Raw genomic sequence first — 21452 nt, 5'->3', positions numbered from 1 at the left:
AACCTTCTTTTTCATCACTCAATATCTCAGTCTCTTCTGGCGAGCCTGAATTCCATCCATTTTCATATTCTGGTAGCTGGCGCAGAGTGCCAAATGCAGTAAAACACGGGCAGCATCTAAGGCATTCCCTCTATGATCAGTTAAGCTGTGCACAACGTCTGCTTCTGAGACACATTTGCAGCTAGCAGTCATTTTGGGGCGTAATTGTATGAGTATATTCAAATCATTTGTCACTTCTGCAATTCATGAATTTTAAGGTTCTTGCAAAGAAACCTTGCTGAAAATGTAAATGTGCTGTAATGTGTAAGGTTTTACAGGAGACAAAATCTGTTCCCTCCTTAATGGGCAGAGAGGACACTTCTGTTCGCTTTAACTCTGGCAGCATAAACAAGAACAGCCACAACGTAGTGTAATACGCTGTGCAAGACAATTCTATTGGTACAAGGCATGGCCTTGGCTTTAACTAGCTGTCCTCGGGACAACATGTGATACAATTTGTGATGTCTTATTTTTTGGCTGACAAGTTAACTAGTATAGACTATTTTGCAAAATCTGCCACATTACCCTGAATTCTGAGTGGTGTATAAGTGCTTGAGCTTCAGCACTTTATTTTTTTGTACACATGCATCCTTCTATTCTAAATGTGCATGTAATGTGTGCCTTCACATTATGCTTACACATGGTCATTGCAACGATTGACAACACTGAAGTGAACACCAGAAAGTGTGTGGGCTGCCACCAGGGTGTAGGCAGATTTTTTTATATTTTTTGTGGGCATGGAATTGGAGAAGGGGCACCACCATGATCCTAAATGGGGCCCGGTTCGTGGATGTGATCGAGCGTCATTTTGCACTCTGTATACTACGGGGTAAAATATTCAAAAAAGGGAGGAGGGTGTGAGCCCGGTGTGCCAACCCCTGGCTTTGCCACTGGGCTGCATCAACGTTGTATGCCTTGCCCTACTAAGCATAAGATGTGTATGCATAGCCTCTTTTCACTGACTACAGGGTGAACATGATGTGACATGTGGAGTTGATGTGGGGCATTGGCATGCTAATGTTTTTGTTGTATCATCCTAAAATCAAATATTAGCCATGCTGTACTAGCCCATCGAGCCGTTTCTTTCTGTCACCTGTGGTAGTAATGTAAATGTAGTTGGTAGATCACTAATTGTTTTCTGCGGATAACATGAGTCTCTTTCATATTGCTCCTGTAATACTGAAGCATCATCAGCAAATTGCAAGCCCTTCTTGAGTTAGTCTGATGACACATTTTGTCTGTCTGTGACAGTCTGTTGCCATAGAGCAGAACAGAAATGGCTCAACATACTCATGAACACCCCAAGAAGATGATTACTTACAGTGTTATTACTTCTGTAAAATGTGAAATATGCAGCTGTTGTTTCACTAGAAAATTTTGCTTCAGAAAACCACGTTAATAAAAAAAATAGTCTGTTTTTATTTGCAGTAAATTTATATCATGCTCATGGTCTTCCCTTGTCTTGCACCAGACTATCACAGCATCCTTATACAAATTCAATATTGATTTTAATTATTGTTTTTAATGTTACCACTGTGAGAACAAATAGCAGTAGATAAAAATACACCTGTGGTATTTCTTCTTCTCACAGTGGTGATGCTTAGTGCCAAACTTCATTCATGCACTTATTCAGTATAAAGCATTACAAGTGCAGAGGGGGCACAAAAACATACAAAACAAGGCCCTGGTGGCTGACCATCTGCCACTACATTTCATTTAAAAATGTATGATTCATGATTCCATGCGCAATGCGTGGCTTACACCACGTAAGTAATTCGTTCTCTCTTCTACCTTAGTGTGGGACGGCTTGAGGCCCTCCCGTAGTAGAGTACGCAGTACTTCAAGTCGTTTACTGTTTTGTCGGACCACAATGGCTTTATGCTCTCCCATAGTAGAGTGCCATGTACTCTAAATCGTGAAACACTTTTAAATGCGAAGCATTCTTAGCGATCTTCGGCGACTTTGAGCGTATCTATCTATCTATCCGCCTACGACTTATAGCTCTCCTGGCCGTTTCGATAACGGTATCAATACCAAACTTGGTATGCCATATAACGACCGCATGACAAGCATGTGTGACTAGTCATAACATGAAAATGACATCTATATCATGATTCTCGTGGTTTGCATTTCATGGTCTTGCTGCTCTTCCGGTGGTTTCGTTCACTTGTATATTATGACATGACTGCATGGCGAACACAAGTAACAGATTCTAACGTGTAAATCAGGACATGCATGTCATGAAATCCATGAGTTATGACTACACGCCACGCTCATGGTGCGCGTGCGGTCGCTTCGCTAGCTTCACATATACTGAATTAGGTATTACGCGACGTGAATGCATGGCGAACGTATATGACTGGTGCAAACATGATAATCATGAGATGCGTGTCATTTCAGAACATGACAACATACCACGCTGATGAAGCGCTTGCGGCCATGTCGCTAGCCTCACAAATACCAAATTCGGTACTACGTGAGGTGAATGAACGACGAACGTAAATTACATGTCCAAGCATGATAATCAAGACATGCGTGTCATGTGAAACATGACTACATGCTACGCTCATGGCACACTCGCGTCGTTTCGCTAGCTCTGCATATAGCAAATTTGGTATCACGTGACGGGAATAGACGACGAAGGCAAAAAACACGTCCAAACATGATAGTCATAATAAGGAAGTCATGAACGGCTTAATTTACGTCCGCCTCGTAACGTTCCGCAGATTTAAGAGTGGCATATCAACCTTCCTCCTTCGTGCTTCACATATCATCGATTCCCACTGTACGTGGAACCTGCCACTTTTTTTCTAAACAAGCAGACTGGGACGGCTTTCTGCTCTCCTATGGTAGAGTACCTATAATATTCTGGATCGTCAAACACTGCTTCTGTACGGACTTCAACGCAATTCAAACGACGGCGCTCCTATATCACACCACTCATACGAAGCCGGTACGCGAATCGCTCAGGAACGCACACACAGCTTTCAATTGACGTGGCGCACAGAGATCCTTAAACTACCAACGCAACGTAGCAAAAGATGAGGCGGCGAAATTGCTTTTGTGTGCAACCTGCTACAATGCGATAAAATGTGTTCGAAATGTTATTGGGGTCTACAGACGTTATTGCCACGGCGTCATGAACCCGGATTTCGCGCTTGCTGGCGCCACAACACCGTCGTGTCTAGTTCCGTTCTGGTCATCTGACAGACGCCACAGCGAGCGTTTTATGCGCGAATTCGACCCTGCCTTCCAGGTAACATTAAAGCAATGTTGTGAGATTCAACGTGGGGCCATTTCGAACCATTCTGTCATTATCATGGCGAGCCGTAAATCACATGGCACATAGCCATTCTCTATCAGCAAACAGTCAATTCTAGGAGCGCGTAAGGAAGGTTTCGCTTCGTACATTTTTCTTCGTCTTAGCATAATACTAGCAAATATGGCCTATTTAGGCACAATAGTCATTCCCGCGCTTTATATGATTGTGCACGTTGAGAGGAACAAAACTTAGTTTTGAGCGAAGGGGCATAAAAGAGGGCACTCCGGAGTAAATTGGTTGGGACCCTTGAGTCCAGGGCCCCACTGGCTTGAGCCGTTCATTTAACTTCACTCAGAAGTGCTCTAGGGCCGAGCTGGCGATTTGTGCCTCCCACTGGTCTGAATTTCTTACAATAGTGTTCAGGCTATAAAAGAGGAGGTCAAATTCTACGTGTGATATAAAGTTGGCAAACCACCACACCACTGACAAGAAACAACAAGAGCTTAATTTGGGCGAGTTGGTTCAGCGTGGTTATGTTCTAGTAACAGCGCGGCAACTTCAGGAAGGGAGTTCAGCCCTCTTTTCTGTGCCTTTTTTGTCTCTTCGTGAATTTTTCGCGCTTTTACTAGAACATAACCACTGACAAGAAGTTGTGGTACTTGATCATGGCATGCATCCGAAATCTGAGCATATTATTATATATAAGCATGAAACTAAGTGCCTGATAATTAGGCTCAATATCCAGAACACTCACAGAGTGCCTTAAGCATTCGCATATGGTGACTCGACGGCAAGCGCCGTCTTCCCCTTCTCATCAGTGGATTGTATTGATTCCCCTTGCCCCCCTTCGAAAACGTTCTGCACTCAAGACTCCAGGAATGAGGGCATTCTTAGCTTTTTGCATCTCACCTGGTTTGGCATTGCCTCCGTGATCAGCACACCTCTGTTCAAGTGATTTATATGTGGGGTTTAACGTCTCAAAACCATCGTTTGGTTACGGAGACGCTGTAGAAGAGGGCTCCGGAAACTTCAACCACCTGGGGTTCTTCAACGTGCCTTTGTTCAAGAGATTAGATGATAATGAGGTGACGTATTTTGGCGATCTGTAACATATTGTGCTGTAACGTGACGGCTTCATCACGGGATCACGTTATTTGCACCACTAGTGTTTGCGCGGGCACCAAGGGACACCAGCGGGGAGTTCCCACATTTGAAGAGACACCAACGGTTTCTGCCCTAAAAGTTTAACTACGTATTCATTCTTCGTGCTTCGTGTACCTATACTTCATGTGCCAAACACGCTCAATCGCAAATTTTAAACGTTCACTCATCGTCGGCATACCGAAGTTTCATCAGTAATGATCCGCGAGATTTTGTGCTGTTATCGATGAGCCCGAGGCTTGTGAACACTGAGTATACATCACTTAACAAGCGGAAAAGCCGGCTCACCTTAATATATTCTTCGACAGACTTATAGGTTTTAGGCGCAAACAGCGCATCCTCAAGTTTCGTCAGCGATCCGAGCTCGTCCGAGTAGCGACACTTCTGGAAGATGTCACAGTAGCCATGTCCATCACAAACGGAGCCCGGTGGCATCTTGGCCCCGCAGAGTGACTTCATGGCGGGATAGTGGCAAGCGTCGTTACACTTTCCTACAGACAGCGCAGAGAGACATTGCATCAACATTGTGTACAACGAAACCTGCATGCACAGTTCTGTTACAATGCATGAAAGTAAACGTCGGGTAGAGTCTCACTAAAGGCGCGAAAACCGAATCGTTCATTCACCCTCGCCTAATTAATCTGGATTACTTTTTAAATGCCAAGCATTTCTCAGCGAACGTCGGTGACTGAGCGTATCTATCTATCTATCTAGCCGCCTACGGCTTCTAGCTCTTCTGGCCGTTTCTATGACGGTATGGACATTAAAATTGGTATGCCATAACATGACTGTATGACGAGCATAAGAGACAAGTTATAACATGAAAATCATGACATGTATGTCATAAATGTCATGATTTACATTGCATGGTCTTTCTGCTCTTGTGGCGGTTTCGTTCACATGACATATTGCAAGACTGATATAATATGACATGACTGCATGGCGAACAGACCCTAACGTGGAAATCATGACATGCATGTCATGTAAGTCATGACTACAAGCCACGCTCATGGTGCGCTCGCAGTCATTTTGCTAGCTTCAAATATACCAAATTTGGTATTACGGGACGTGAATGGATGACGAAGGCGTATGACTGGTGCAAACATAATCACGAGTTGCGTGTCATGTAAGAACATGACTACATGCCACGCTCATGATGCGCTCACAGCTGTTTAATTTGCTTCACGTATACCAAATTTGCCATTGTGAACGCGAACGGACGACGAAGGTAAATGACACGTCCAAACATGATAATTATGACATGCGTGTCATGTAAAACATGACTACCTGCTACGCTCATAGTGCGCCCGTGGTCGTTTCGCTAGCTCCACATATATCAAATTCGGTATGAGTAGATGTGAATAAACGACGAAGGTAAATGGCATGTCCAAACATAATTATCGTGAGATGTGTGTCACGTAAAACATGACTACATGTCACGCTCTTAGCGTCCTCGCAGCCATTCTGCTAGCTCTATATATACCAAATTTGTTATTACGGCTCGCGAACAGATGAAGAAAGTAATTTTCACGTCCAAACATAATAATCATAACATGAAAGTCATGTATGGCGTAATTTACAGCCGCCTGGTAACGTTGTCCTGATTTTCAACCTTCCTTGTCCGTGCTTCGCATATTATCGATTCCCACTGAACGTGAGATCTGTCAATTTTTCATCATAGAAAGTAATAAATGAGTCATCTCTTTGCCGTACCTTCGTACTCGCAGGCGATGCGGCACTTCTCGTCGACCGTGTACTGATTTCCCATAAGGAAGCACGGCCACATGCCGTATTTGAGGCAAATCGAGCCGACACATTCGCCTGCGATGCACACCCGCGTTCCGCTGTTGCAAACGGTGTTGTTAGGCTTCGCTTTCCCCACGGGGCAGGAGGCATTGAGGCCACTGACCATCTTGTGAAGGATCATAGCTCCGTAATGACCCGCGGGCTCTTCAAATGCGTAGTAGCTATCAAAGCTCAATCTGGTGTGCGTACCCACCCTTACTGCACACGCACAACTGCAGGCCTAAGCATTGCCAGAACGTGCTCACGCACTAGCGCGTTCTGGTGTGCGTAACTGCCCTTTCTGCGCACACACAACAGTCGGCCTAAGTGTTGCCAGAACGTGCTCAGGCGCTAGGGCGTTCTGGTGTGCGTAAGCGCCTTTTCTGCGCATGCACAACAGCTGGCCTATAAGCATTGCCAGAACTTCCTCACGCGCTACCGCGTTCTGGTGCGCGTAACTGCCCTTTCCACGCACGCACAACAGTCGGCCTAAGCATTTCCAGAACAAACTCACGTGCTAGCGCGTTCTTGTGTGCGTAAGTGCCCTTTATGCGCACGCACAACAGTCAGCCTAAGCATCGCCAGAACTAACGTTCTAGCGCGTTCTGATGTGCGTAAGCGCCTTTTCTGCGCATGCACAACAGCTGGCCTAAGCATTGACAGAACGTACTCACGCGTTAGCGTATTCCCGCCTACGTGAGGGGCTGAGTAAGACGTTGGGGCCTCACCCCTTACACGATCTCTGCAATCAAATGATTGCGTCGGGGAACGAACTTCTGCAGAAGCGCGATGAACCAACGCGTTGTTTGCACGCGCTAGTGTGTTTAAGTCTGCGTAAGTGGCTGTGTGAGAAGTCGTGGTCTCTCCATCTTACCCTCGCCGCAATCACATGGTGGGGTAAGGGAACGAAATGGAGCAGACATGCGATCAACGCACGTGCTCCCGCGTCGCGTGGAGACGAAACCGCCTGGCATGCTTCAGCAAGAGTTCAAGACGAGTGATAGCCACTCAAACTACAGTGAATTCACGGTGTTCTCCTCTTGCGAAGACGCGTTAATACCGCGCTATGTACCCATGATGAACGTAACTTCAAAGGGACACTAAGGGTTAATGTTAAGTAGACGTTGATTGTTGAAATGGTGGCCCAGAAACCTCGCAGTGTTACTTTTGTGCCAAGGAAGTGCTTATTTTGAAAGAAAATCACGTTTTAGTTGTCCGCATCGGAATAGCGAACTTTCACTTACTCGCCCAAACGGAATGTCTCACGTCGCTGTTGCCATGCGCGACGTTGCCCGGCTTTACAGCGCGGCCACCGACACTAGTAACAGCAAAGCGAAAGTAATGGGAGCCACAGCAGCGACAACGGTCACTGAACAATGGTCTCCCGAGGTACGGTGGTGTGGCGAAAAGCTTGTGCATTCGTCTTGCACTTGCCGCTCAATCACAAGTTAACGTTCTCGGACTTTTCATAAAGTTTCCTGCTTCAACTTTGCGATTGGAATGCGTAGACAACGCAGTGTCTATGCCCGTAAGACGATTACGTGGGTAAATCATGAACTGCGAAGACGTACGTTTAGCGCAGAACAAAAGATTAAATGAAGCAACCGTTGGCCAGAATGTGTCGTGCTAGACGTTTTCTGTGCTGGCTGTACTCGTTAATTTGCGCGTTTTTGTCCGTTTGTTGAACTATTTCATTCAAATGCACCTGATACCTCCGTAAGACGTGTATAGATAAACTTAAGGCGTTACTGCAATACTTTTAATTGTATTAGGTCTTACATGGATGTATTGAGATTTCGGTCGCGCTGCTTCTCTGTCCTTTTTTTTTTATTTTGCGTGTTCTACATAGTCATGAACACGTAGCCATGCTCCAATAGAACACCCAATTTCAGCGGAGTGTTTTTACACCGAACAATGCAATTGGCTATGCACGTAAAGAAATTTAAATGAAGTAGTAGGTCAAGGTACCTAAATGCATGTAAATGCATTGTGGCTATACCGGTTGCATAAAATAATGCATTCAAAAGTGTACAGCAGGTTTTGGCGTTCCAGTGGTACAAGGAGGGTAATATCCCGGCGGAATTGAAATGCACACATAATAAAGGATACGAGCACAGCGCCTTTCCTCGGCATTCCGTTGCAGGATGACAGGGCGTGATGGAGGTATGCAGGTTGCAGTGGTTGTCACAGCATGGTCCCTGCGATGGACTGTGGGGCAGAAAGCGTGCATTGAAAAAAAAATGACGTCGACAAATCACACCGCGGTGAGCACAGCGACGGATTTGTTCGCGCATGCGTATGTGTACCGGTTTCCGACACCTCCCTCCCTCTCTCAAAACATATATATATATTCTCTTGAAATTAGGCGCGAATTGAGTTAGGTATACGGTGTCTGCAGCCAGTTTATTCTGCCCTATTATTTTTCAAATATGACATTTAAAATTGCATGGGCATTAGAATGAAGTACGCAACAGAAGCAGTAAAGGAGACGAGGTTTCGTATCTGGCAATTGAAAACACACCTCGAACCCACTTCATGTGCCGTTTCAAGGACATCCTTTTACTGGTAGAAGAGGGAAAATATAAAAAAATAATGTCGCCTGACATTTTTGAAGCTTTTGAGAACAACATGTGGGCCTGAAGATTGTATGGAATTTGTGACCCTGTACGGATTTTCAAGTTGGCATTATATTGTAGTGAGTTACGTCTTGTCGCTGCAAATTCGCAGTGATGAACACGTTGGTAAATGATAAGAAATCAGTGTGTTGTACGCGTTGGGTTCATGGAGGCACTGCGCCATCAAGCTGTGGTATATAAGTTGGTAACTTTCCGAAAATTTCGTTTCTTACAAATTAGTTTCTTGTGCTTCGAATGGCAGTCTGCGCAATAACATTGCTGGGAGCTATACTATGCCGCCATGAAACGCACAGCAGCAGAGCAATTATCTCGAGCATTATCGGTGCCAAATGAAGTGTGAGCAGCGGACTGAGAGCACGGCCAGTACAAGTCATCTGCTGCCGCCATCTGATATGGGTGGACGAAACCGGTCGTTCATAGTTTGGCGTTTGCTTCATTTTGATTTGACTCCTGGAGCGCCTCCTCTGTGGTTTTCACCAAGATGCATCGCGCTGTTTTCCTGGCTAATGCGGCTGTCAACCGCGTGCAGGAAGCGAGCCACTCGTAGCTTCTCGACAAGAACTTTCAGGTGCTTTTCACCAAGGGAACGCAGTCAAGGTTCAACTTCCACGTCGATGCCTTGTGCGGGTACCAAAGTGTTTCTTGTGCGGGCGCCAAATGCGGTCGAGGAACTCGACTTACAGACAGCGAATCTATTACCTTGGCCGATTGCCTCTGCTTACGCGCCAAGCACTTGCGTCGGAATCCTACTGTGCCAACGTTAGTTCCGTCACCTTGAACAATTTTATTGAAGCATACAAGTACGTATTGTAGAGGTGCTTTTGTTCGCGTTTACTTTGAACGCACAACAAGCGCAAGCTATGCCTCCTACGCCTGCAGCGTTAGCAGCTATGCGAGCAAAGGGCGGATAAAATGACTATGCTCCAATGTCCATGCATGGAAGCTACCCCCGGCTGTATCGCTATCTATCCGTCTGAGTCCATTTTGCCCCGGAACACACCGGATTGTGCGCGCTTGCTTTTTCGTTAATACAGCAGTCATAGCCGCTCCCGTGACCAAGTCATTTAGAAATTCACGTCCTCGGTGCTGTCGACAGCTATTTCAGAGCTGATTGACATCTAAGAAACTAAAGCATAGGCCGGCATTTCATACCTATCGGGCAGAGTCGATTACTTCTTTTTTTCTTCTTCCTTCATTCTTCCCTTACATATACACTTTAATCCCACTACCCATCCTCGAGGCGACCTGTTGAGGTGTCATCGTAAAGATAGACAATTACGGGCGGCGCTTTTCTCTTCCTTTTCTTTACATAGTCACATAGTAATACTTACGCGTGCAGCAAGTCCTATCTACAATTGCCTATCATTGCTCAAGGGCATTTTTTGACGGCCCGGAACTGCAAGTGAAATGACATTATGCAACATGTTTTTATAGATTGTGAAAGCTGATGTCCAAAAGAATAAGTGGGGAGAGCTCAAAAAATATTAAAAATGTTTTTAATCGCTATCAGAAGTTCCCTTTGCATGCTCTGGAAGTTAGCGCAATCATATATTTTTATGAATAGTGTATATAACATACGCTTTGGCAGTTTTATAAGTAAGCATGCTGAGAAAGTTGGGCGGAAAATAACTCACCTTAAGAACAAATGCGTCTATGTTGTTGATTTACTGTGTTTCTAAAAAGATATTACAGCAAAACTAGCAAAACTTAATTGCGGATCTCTCCTTTCCACTCATCAGGCATCAATATATAAAAATCTGAAAGAAATTCAAGAGGTCGACCAGTCATGCTTTGTTCGATCTTCACGTGGAATCACCCTATATTGGATTGGTTGTCACTTCCTTTATTTCATCGTTTATGCGACAAATAACACTCGTCGTCTCGTTGCCACTTTCTCACTCATCTCACTCTTCCTGGCTACGCAATCGCTACATTTGTTCGCTGCGTCTTTGCATATCGGTGACCTGTCATAGCTTCACATGACCATCTACCTGACCTGCAGCATCCGTACATGCACTGCGCGAAGTCCGGGCATCACTCAAGCGGCCTTCGCGAGCTTTTTACATGCGTATGGGAATGGGTTGGTGGCTAAAACAATGACATGCTTGTTTTGAGAGTTCCTACGCTGCAATTGTTAAATTACGTGGTTGCCTTTGGGTATCCCAGCATTGCAATCGAAGGACCCTATCGAAGGACCCAAGAATCACTCCTTGATTTTACGAGCTTCCGTATTTTGCGAACAATCCGCACATGGTCATCAATTTGTTAAATTGTGTTTTAACTTTACGTTGTTTCTGGTTGCCCAGCTTCACCGTCTTGTCGTTTCCGATTGGCGCAACGATGTGCACATGTTAGCACCGATGGCGCCTTACGGTGAGACAAATACGGGTATGTTCCTCTCCACATGGGCAACCGAATGGAAAAGCACTGACGGTAGCAACATCGTTCTCCGACGTGTTCATACCTGCAAGCAGCGCCTGGCTTGAGAGTGCACCCTCGAGCCTTGACGCTGTTTTTGCGAGCGTAGCAGCACTTTTCTTGGCACTGGGACTCGGTGTAGCCGCAATCACACTGCTCCTCCCCTTCGACCAAGTTGTTGCCGCAGATCGGTCCGCTGTCAGCTGTGCGAGAATTGAAATGGAATGTGGGAGAAAGTTTACGAGGAGTCTCTCTAGCATTATTCTTTTGTGCTACGAGAGTAGCATTCACTTCACTGCTATCCATTGGTTATCAGCTGTGACCTGCATGTCGACGATACCATTGACTTTCCTAAAAATCAACTACGAGAGACTCTGGCACTGCAATCGCTGAACTACAATGTGAATAATGTGCAGTGCACAAATTTGAGTAGTCTTCATGTTTGCGACTTCGAACACACTTGTGGCCTTGTTTATTGCTGCGATATGGACCATAGGGAACTTCATGATCATATTTGAATTGGTGAGCTTAAAAGGTTAAGGTGGTGAAGTGCAACTGCTAAACATTTGCCGATTTTCGCCTTATGACGAAGCGGCTCCGGATCACGAGAAGCCAAACGGAGTCAAAGGAACGAACATTAGACAATTCCGTGTACTGCCCATCATTCCCATGCTGTCTGAAGCACCATGCGTTGCAGCTCCCGTAGACAGTAGCGCCACAGTTCCCTCTAGTGTATTTATAGGTAACACAATGGACGATATCTTAAAACTGCCCTGAGTTTCAAGACGAATTCGATATTTGGAACGGGTTGTAGAACAGTGGGTCTGTTCAAGCCGGGTGTAAGGCGCAATTATTGTACTGAAAGAACCGCGCAGAATGATGACATTTTTGATCCGTCGAAACTATGACATCGTCTAGGGCGAGGTGATCTTTGAGAGCCTTGCCTTCGAAGCAGTTCTCCCGCTTGCTGGTGCCCTGCAGCATGGGCGTGATGACGTTGCTGATGTTTGAGATGCTGCACGGCGAGAAGAGGTGGTTGTTGGGAAGGGTGCCTTTCGTGGTCTGCCAGTACATGATGTAGGTACCAGCGTTCTTGTCCTTCGGAACGCACGGACTGCTATCTGGTTCGTCGTGCTGCGGGGCAAGCACATTCGGCAACGAACGAAGATCGCTCCATACGTGTTCTGCGACTCAAACAGCTATTAAGGTGGAGCTCTTAGATGTCTCAAAGGCGAAAAGTGGCCGTCGGCACCCTGCATCATCGGCGTCAACACAAGTAATGCAAAAAGAAAGGTGGCGACATCACCGTGTGACGTCGTCATAACATCAGAGATCGCGAAAATTTGGGAGCTCATCGTAACATCCCAATGGCACCACATAACGTCACGTCGCATGATGACGTCTTCACATGACATCACCGGTTGGTCAGAGGTAGGCCAATCACAAAGGCAGTACAATACCAGGGGATATACAGAAAATTTGCAGTTCCTGGGATCCGGGGGGTGGTGCAAAAGTACGTTACGCGCAGAAAGCTATGAGATCGGTGAGTGAAAAAGAAGGGACTTTCGTATTAGAATTGTTCTAATGAGCGAATAAATAAGGAAATCTGTGCAGTTTTTTGTAGGTCAATGTTTTGAAGACAGTACGCCACCACTGGCATGAACGAGGCAAAACGTAGCGAGCTTGCCTTTGCATTTGGAGAGTTGCAGGGCGCATTGGTCGTCGAACGTCAGCTTTTTCGGCTGACCGAGGCGTGTGTTGTAGCGCGAGTGGTTTGTGAGTGTTTGATGATCTAAATGCTTTGGTATAGAGCTTCGAAAGGACAGCCGTACTCTACTGCTGCATCTGCTGGATGTTACATATCGTGCTTGACTCAGTATAGTAAAGCATAATGCGTGGTGTGTAGCTGCCTTCTATAGCAATATGCACCATGCTATACTGTACAGTAATGCGCCATCTCTCACTATTGAGTGGAGCATCGTGGTAATTGCCAGTGCTGCGTAACATACTTAGCAAAAACGCTTGTATATAGTACTACGCAAGATTGATTCTTGCACTACGTGAATCTCAACAAAAGTGAGCATTGGCATTTGGGCACGTTGCTGGTCAGACGCACGTAAGATACAGCACTAATTGACCCGTTAGCCCAAAGACAGCATGCTGAACGGCGCTCACACAGCGCCACAGCTAGTGTGTGCACAATTCCATTCCCCATCCGTGAAAAGTTGCAGATTTTAACCAAGCGGAACATTTCGTTCCATTTTATTGAACTTTTTTTGTGTGCGATTGCTTTCGAGCACAGCTTGAGACAAAAACAATCAAATATCTAAGAAAGGGGATGCAGTAATAATGACAGAAGACAGAGCTTTCAGCATATATATTAGAAGTGCGGGGGAGGGGGGGGGGTAGCGGCGCTACACTTTTTTTCCCGCACGCAGGAAGGCGAAAAGTTTGCCCCATGCTTTCACGGAGTTTAACGTGCCCCGTGACTACTTAAAAAATTCGGATTATGGCCACGCAGAGTTCTGGCCATAATGACGGCCAAAGACATCCGATTACGCATGCCAAGAACTGCTTACTCCAACGTTTACTCCCGGAAAGTCATCAGGGTCCAACGGCAAGCCGCTGCGAGAAGCACGCCATCGTTTTATTTTCATTTTGTTTTCTAATATATATTATTTACGAGAGAAGTTGTCTTTTGGACTCGACCAACGTGGTAGGGGGAGCGGCGCACTGTGATGGACGTTCACGACCACCTATACCGTGCGCACGCCTGGGTTTAGTTCAAAGATACTCGAAAACGCGGATGTCAACTAAATCAAAGTGAAACGTAAAAGCAAAGTGTTGATAATCATCAGAACAGGTGTCAAATAAAAGCACGTACCCTACGCACACGCTGCGTTTATATTGTCAGGGGAAAAAGGCGGTGACAATCATCAACTCTTTGCCATGCGTGAAACATGAATATCCCTCGCCATTCAATGCGGCGCACTCACGGGTGATCCGAAATTGTGTCCCATCTCGTGGCAGAAGGCGGTTTCGCTCACTACGCGTGCCACGTGGTTGCCGTAGTTGAGGAACGTGATGATGCCCGTGTTGAGGCTGAGCTTGGACAGCCCGAACTTTGTACCCGACTTGTCCCTCGGCACTAGTCGGTTCTTGTCGCACACGCCCATGGTGCTGGCTGTGGAAGAGAGTGCACTAACTTCACAGTTGAGGTCACCACGTACCGCAGCTGCATAACACGATTTTCGCGTTTCGTACACTACTTAATTAGTATACCTTTAACGCTACGACAGATTGTGGGGGAAAAAAACCTCTGTGAAGACAGCAAGGTCCAATTTTCTCAAGACTGTTCAATAATATCGTTCCAGCTGTATTCTCAAGTGCATGAAAACGCGTACAGAGTTAACTCTGTGACACGTACATGATATAAACGCATCGTCTATGTCTTGTTCTGCTAAGCTCAATCTATGCACGCCTCTTAACTAGTGCCCCAGTAAAGTTTGCAGCAAAGATTATGATCCACACAAACAAGCAAGTAACGCACTGTCCCCTTCTGGTTGTTGGCATTGACCTAGCATAAAATGTCATCAAAGGAAGCTTGCTCATCATGCATTTGTTTAGCTGTATTTATTATTACGTGCAGCGCATGTTCCACTCTCCGCTGTCCCTGTAAAGGTTCGAGATGCCAGAGTCTGCAGGTGAGAAGAAGTCGCAAGCTTTGAAAACTACAAATTTAATGGTGTTGCGTGAGTTTCACCGCTCCCTCAGTGTATTTGGGGCCTGAAAATAAACAGAATATAAAGGTCAGGTGACCGCTCTCGGATTCTCCTTATTAGTGCCTCCAGAGAGATATACTAATAATAGAAGGGATTATTTCAGCTATGGGACGAGCAGCCGACGTTTCTCACAGCGGTTACATACATGTGTTGCTTCTGATATACTCTGAGTAAATTCTGTCCTTACGCTTCTAATTTTGTAACTGAATAAATGCTATACAAAATGATCAAAATTTTCCTCAAGTAGCATGCTTCTTTTATTATTTCTTGAAATGCCATTACTTTGTTGCTGTTGGTTTGCACATATGCATATAGACGTCAGTAGAACTCGTTGTTGGTCTAGCGTGTGATACCAACGCTAATGAAAAGAAGCGTTAGTTATCCCTCCATTAGTGTACGCAGTGAAGAGAAAGCGTTCTTTGGCTGCGCACGTGTAATCACGAATTTCAATCTTGCCTCATACGCATTGTCTCTTGTTTTCTGCAATTTAGTTGGTAATTCTGCCTATGATTAAACGGTATGTGTTTGCATGAATCCGCGTACTCTTCCTTGTGAGCATTCTTTTATGTATATTTCATGTTGTTTCACAACATATTTCTTTCTGGTGTATAGCTTTGCGCTCTGTTTTCTATAATAATGGACATGAAACTAAACCGCAGTTTTTCCTGAATGTTTACACCCTTGAAGGAACACTGCAGAGAAAGACATGATTTTTCAACAATTGGCGAATTACTGCCTCACGATACCGAAAACTCCACGCTGGACGCGGAAAAACTCGCGAGAAGAAAAAGCGGGTAACGACGCAATCTTCATGTTTCCGCGCCAGTTGCCCTGACGTTATAAATTTTCACATTTTGTATAATAGGGCATACGTATTTCCTTATCAGTAAACGTTAAGTACATTGATCTCGGAGAGAGCCACCGCCTCCTTTATACTATACAGGCACCGGCTTAACATACAAAGTTTCGGGAATCTTCTTAGTCAGTGTGGCCAAAGCGTGAAGAAACACTTCAAAACTCTTGGCGTCACCATCGGAGATCTCGGCAAAAGTTTAACAGTGATACTTTCAATAGTAATTTTCTCATCTGTTAATAAGCTTATGGTAGTGACTTCAATGACACTAGAGTATAATTTATCAGTCGTAACTAGTAATTGTTTTACTTTGCTGTCCCTTTAAACACAATTCCTTTCGTTGTAATGGCGCAGAAGGACCGGGACTGACCGGTCGCATTTGCCACGTAGGCAAGACCGAGGACGCCATTGGCGAAGTCTCGATAGGTCCACGTGAACGCCAGGCAGTAGTCGTCGTAGTTGGCGGTCCGCGCTGTGGTGAGCAGCAGCAGGGCCGCGTCCATGTTCTCCTGACAGAAATCGGTGGCCTTGTTCGCACAGCTATTGCTATCGTTGATCTGCGGTAGTCATTGCGGCCATTTTAGTGGTGCTGACCAGTAACCGCATACCCATGAATATTTACCAATGGGACAAAGGGATAAGCTTGCAGACTTGCTGAGGAGGTGGCAAATCTCTGTTTGGCTAGTTGATGCTTTTGTGGTTTTTGGTATGTTCGCATAACATGGTAATTACTCGTATGCCACAACATTAATTATAGATAGCGGGGCTATAGAGAAGGACGCAGAAAGAAAATGGACAAGGACATTCTTTCTACGTCCTTGTCAAGTCACATGAAGTCACTATCAGAAAAATAAATTTTCTCATTTGTCCATTTTTTCGCTATTGCACATTTTTTGTAGTTGTTGTTGTTGTTTACATTTGTCAACTGTACCATGCCTTGTCAGTTGAACTAGTGCGTAAGCCATAGGGTGTCCTCCTTTTTTCGCTTGTGCAGCCTGAATATAACTTAGTTGAGATCTAATCATGTGACCGAGATCTAATCATACGACAGTGCATGTTCTACCAATGCAATGCACTGAAACGGTTCATTGAATTAAAAGTGCGCTGCGGCGTTATAAGAATATATTTATAACATGAAAGCATTCTTTTGAGTGATGTCGTCTTACGCAGCCACTTCTTTGAGAGAAAAGCCCTGCAACACTTTTTCAGCATGATCGGGAAAAGCTGTTGATCTAGTCTATATAGGTAAGCATAGGTATAGGGAAAACGTGAGCCAAACAGTATAGCGCAGCACGCAGCCTGAAATTTACCATTTTTATCAATGTAAGCTAGAAATCGCTTCCTTTTCTCTCAAAAAACGATGCTTCAAACTCAAAGCCCACGGCCATAGGCTGCTTTAAGCATCTTGCGCTTTAAGCAACAGCGCGACCACCGAGGTATGTCTGCACGTGACTCGGCAGTGGTATCGAAGTAAAAAAATAAAAAATGTGAAAGTGATTAAGATCACGACGCACGCTAACGAACGAGCGTAGTTCTGGCCATGTGTCATCCCCCCCCCCCTCCCCTGCGTATATCTTTCAGCGATCTTGCTATCACGTTGAGAAAAAGCACTTCAAGCGTGCGGCAAATCCCTGTAGATCCTCTTGTCTTGACCGATTTCGATTTTTTTTTTGCCGCTCTCAATTCGTGAAACAATAAGTTCTTTTAATGCACGCATTTGATGAATAATTGGAAAAGTCTGGCCGGGCCCCTTCAAGGTGGTACATAGACGCATACAGAGGGCGCGGTACCTGGACTTTGTGCACGACAAAACTGATGTCGTGAATGCCGTGGAAGTCCGTGCGTCGGTATACCTCAGAAGCGCGAGCCACGTGACCCGCGATCAGCGTGGAGATGCGCTCGCGCGTGCGCACATCGTCGCCGTCCAGTTCCAGGTACTTCTTGTACAGCAGATGGTCGATGGCGATGTGCAGGCCGCAAACTCGCAATGTCGGCGCGCTGTCCTTCACAAGGCTGGCCACGCTGCCAATGTTTACCGTGTCGGGGTGCAACTCCTCAGATTCGTGTTCTTCTAAAGGTTTCCTATTCGTCCAATGCTCACTCCTGGAGCTGCGCTGCGTTTCCTGGACGTGGGAAAGACATCATGCGATCGACAGTGCTTCCGAAAATTGGAGGACATTTCGTTCAAAGCGAAAGCATATGGCCATTCAACTGAATATGCGGGATTTTTTTTTACTCTCTCTCAGCAATCATGTGATGGCATAGCGGCACACGGCAATAGTTGCACCACTACAGTTGTGGCCTCTACCCCTTAGACTCTCTCATATGTAAGGAGTATAGAGGTCACAGATGTTGCTATGCGCCGCTGTGTCATCACGTGATTGCTGAGAGTGTGAGAGGGAGAGGCTAAAGCAGACTCCGTTCCAGAGCCCGAACGGACGGACGCGAGTATGAGATATGAAAGGCTTCCGCCTTAGTGCGTTACGCTGGCACAAACATCCACAATCTCATTCGAATATATAGCATATGCTTCTTGTTTGCTGTTTATCACCACACATCTTTCCACCCTTGTATCCCCTTTGTTTGTTTGTTTGTTTGTTTGTTTGTTTGTTGTTTGTTTGTTTCTTTTGTTTTTCACCTTGCCCTCAAGTATTGTACTTCATGAATAACAGATCTCGAGTTAATCGCCTGATCATTGAAAGCGAAAGCGTCGCACACTTCACAAGGATACGGATGGGAGCGAAGGTGTGTTCAAGAACCAAAACATGGCTGCCGATTCAAGCCTCAGTCGGGTCAGCTACACCGACCGTCCCGGAAAGGCATTGTTGTGAGTTCAATTCCAGGGCCTGGACGAATTTATCTTGAACCAGTCAGTGGCGTTCCTTTCGAAGAAATCCGAATGGATTTCCTTGCGGCTTCACAAACGGGTGGCTGTCATTCATCCCTTTCATAACCATTCCGCCACCTCGCGAGTTTCCGCAATACTAAATTCTAATATCCTCGTTTAGTATGTGAAACTTCACACAGAGTGCGCTTCTAAAAGTAACTGCTGTGCACTATATAGCATGGCAGCAGGTAATTACATTCACTCTAACTCACGTTGGTACAAAATGTATTTGAAGTCTACTGCAGCAGTAACCAGCGCAAGAATTCTTAAAACACAGTTGTCACACAGCGACTGCTATAGCTGGTAATGTAAGCGAAGTCCGTGACGTCACCGCATCGAAGGAAAGGCGCGCTCGCACTCGTTTCCAATCTGGCCGTGATACAGCATCCTAAAGTATTGGTTGTGGTGATTTCCATTGTTACCATGACTTCAATGGTCACCGTGGATACAAGTTGAAAAGTCCGCAGATCATCTCTGACTAAACAAAAAAGATCGTCTCACTGGTGCACTCGGCAATGCTCTCTGATGGTGAAATCAGCGGCCGCCTGGCTCGCGACGTGAGTCTGGAGAACGCACTTCATTAGTGCAGGCTTGTGTGCATCCGCTCTTAAGCAGGAAACACCACGTACGTCTAAAGTTGTAACCGATTATAGTTAATCTTCTTATGTAACAGATCTGCTGCGGTGCCAAGAGTTGTTGACGTAACTGTCAGCAACTGGCAAGTTTTCAGCAGACTTTCTAAAGTTGTAAACTGCCATAGTTACTCCTAACGGGGCCACTAGGAAGGAAGCTGTTTCCATGGCTGATTTCTGGAGGACTCGAGAAGCATCGACACTGATTAGCTGAATGAATAAAATCTGATCTGAATGCTTATTCCGAAGTGTAGGGCTTTTGTTCCACTCTTTTGTTTCAACAGATGATGACCGCATGTGTCGCTTCATGAAAAGACTGAGGGAGACCAGTTATGTCTGCGTGTTTCGTGGACATATTCAGTCGACCAAGTCACGCCTGCGCTGTCCGGGCCAATAGCGAACGGTAATTTATCTTTGAAGTAACTGCTTACTGCTCTCCCATAGTTTAAGTATTCAAAATAGTTAAACAATTTGGCTGAACAACCAAATTACTTAACTTTTCTTCGTTCAGGCGTGTCAGGACGGCTTTATGCCCTCCCATAGTAGAGTACCAAGTACTTTAACTTGTAAAACACTTCTCCTATACTCAAAAATTAATGCGCGAATGAATAAGGATGTTCCATAGCACATATATCTTGTACCCGTGATGACGGCCTTTCGGCTAGCTCGGTAGAAGCCGCAAGCTCCTGCATCCAACGCGAGGTCTCGCTGTTGACGCCGCACCATCCTGCGTCGGGCATTCTGGCGTCTTTGGCGGCGTACATCACGGAGTGGAAGGGCGTGCGCCGTGCGAAGAACTTGTGCGCCCCTTCGACGTAGAAGCGACCCCAGCGGGACTGGATGGAACCTTCGAAGACGCCGTCGTGAAGGCCACCGTATACCCGACTGGAGGGATCGCCTGCAAATCCAAGGAGAGAACTGAAGGCGTGTCACCTATCTCCGTAGCTTCCGTTGTAAGTCTAAAGATTGCATCCAATACACAAGGAAACCAACATGATTACATGTTTTTCACGTTCGATTGTAGTGTGACGTGTACATTACGGTAATGATGAGCCACATGATCAGGCAAAGCCATTGGGAGAAAATTTTGAGCCAAGTGAATCTATACGTCGTGGTGTTGACCCCTTCGCAATATGTGAATTTTTTCCTGTCGGTGAAGTTTATTAAACGCGAATTCTAGTTTTGCTAACCAAGTGCGTCGATTCCTTGTTGTAGTACACCAACGGTTTGCATTCTTAAACAACTCTATTTTTTTTTGTTCTTTTACTGTGCGCTGTTTATTGGTTTCCTTTATCGTATTCATATAAGCCCCCAAGTTTTTGCTATTTTTAAGTATGTTGTGTTAAAAATCTAACCCACTTTCCTCTATGGCGCCTCGGGGCCGGAGGGTTCGGAAATAACTAAATATATAAATACACAAATAAATAAATAAATAATAAAATAAATAAATAAACGCACTTGGGCTGTTTCTGACTATAGAACTACACATCTTGATGCTCTCGTACAGTCACCCCCCTTGTGGTATATCCTATATACCGGAATTGGCATAGGAGGGCGTGTATGAAGATGAACTGCTGTCAGCCTTCACCCCCTTCTACTGGGAAATCTTGCGCAAACCTACATGCATGTCAATTTTTCTCTACAATTAAAGTAAATGCAAAACGCGTAAGTGCATTATTCAAGGCAAGCTTACGAGCACAATATTCAATTAGCAAAATTTGTATCTTAGATGTTGTAATCTAAGTCAACGGAATAAAAAAGGAGAAAGTGTGCGTTTAGCTTGCGTAGTTGTCAGCCGCATGACAACCAGTGAAACGGTACTTGCGAGAGATAAAGACCGCGGTTGGGTTTTTATACCAATCAGTTCGCCGCTGTAGATGTGACCTATGTCCGGCTTCACTCGACCACGGCTCGAAGTCTCGACCAAGAGGTCCTTGTGAAAGGCGGACGCATCTGGCCTCAGCTTCAGTCTCTCATAATTATGTGGTGGTTTTGGG

General features: G+C 45.5%; 2 protein-coding genes across 3 annotated transcripts in view; both read right to left on the bottom strand.

The window, feature by feature from the left end:
* LOC142786809 (disintegrin and metalloproteinase domain-containing protein 10 homolog) overlaps positions 1-21452 on the bottom strand; it is a 209325-nt gene that overhangs the window by 15571 nt on the left and 172302 nt on the right. The gene's annotated exons all lie outside the window — the stretch shown is intronic.
* Positions 1-21452, bottom strand: part of LOC119184932 (disintegrin and metalloproteinase domain-containing protein 10) — a 29660-nt gene that overhangs the window by 5282 nt on the left and 2926 nt on the right. Inside the window, exons 3-11 of the mRNA XM_075884416.1 lie at positions 20056-20373; positions 17790-17958; positions 16307-16502; positions 14298-14485; positions 12246-12435; positions 11348-11504; positions 8093-8455; positions 6176-6444; positions 4751-4953 (exon numbers count right to left, since the gene is read on the bottom strand). Of these exons, the coding sequence (XP_075740531.1) occupies positions 4751-4953; positions 6176-6444; positions 8093-8455; positions 11348-11504; positions 12246-12435; positions 14298-14485; positions 16307-16502; positions 17790-17958; positions 20056-20373 (2053 nt within the window). The remainder of the gene's footprint in view (positions 1-4750; positions 4954-6175; positions 6445-8092; positions 8456-11347; positions 11505-12245; positions 12436-14297; positions 14486-16306; positions 16503-17789; positions 17959-20055; positions 20374-21452) is intronic.

Source organism: Rhipicephalus microplus, unplaced genomic scaffold, assembly GCF_043290135.1.
Source record: "Rhipicephalus microplus isolate Deutch F79 unplaced genomic scaffold, USDA_Rmic scaffold_32, whole genome shotgun sequence".
NCBI classification, from domain to species: Eukaryota; Metazoa; Arthropoda; class Arachnida; order Ixodida; family Ixodidae; genus Rhipicephalus; species Rhipicephalus microplus.
Note: the sequence above shows the minus strand (reverse complement) of the source record. Positions and strands in the feature narration are given on the sequence as shown.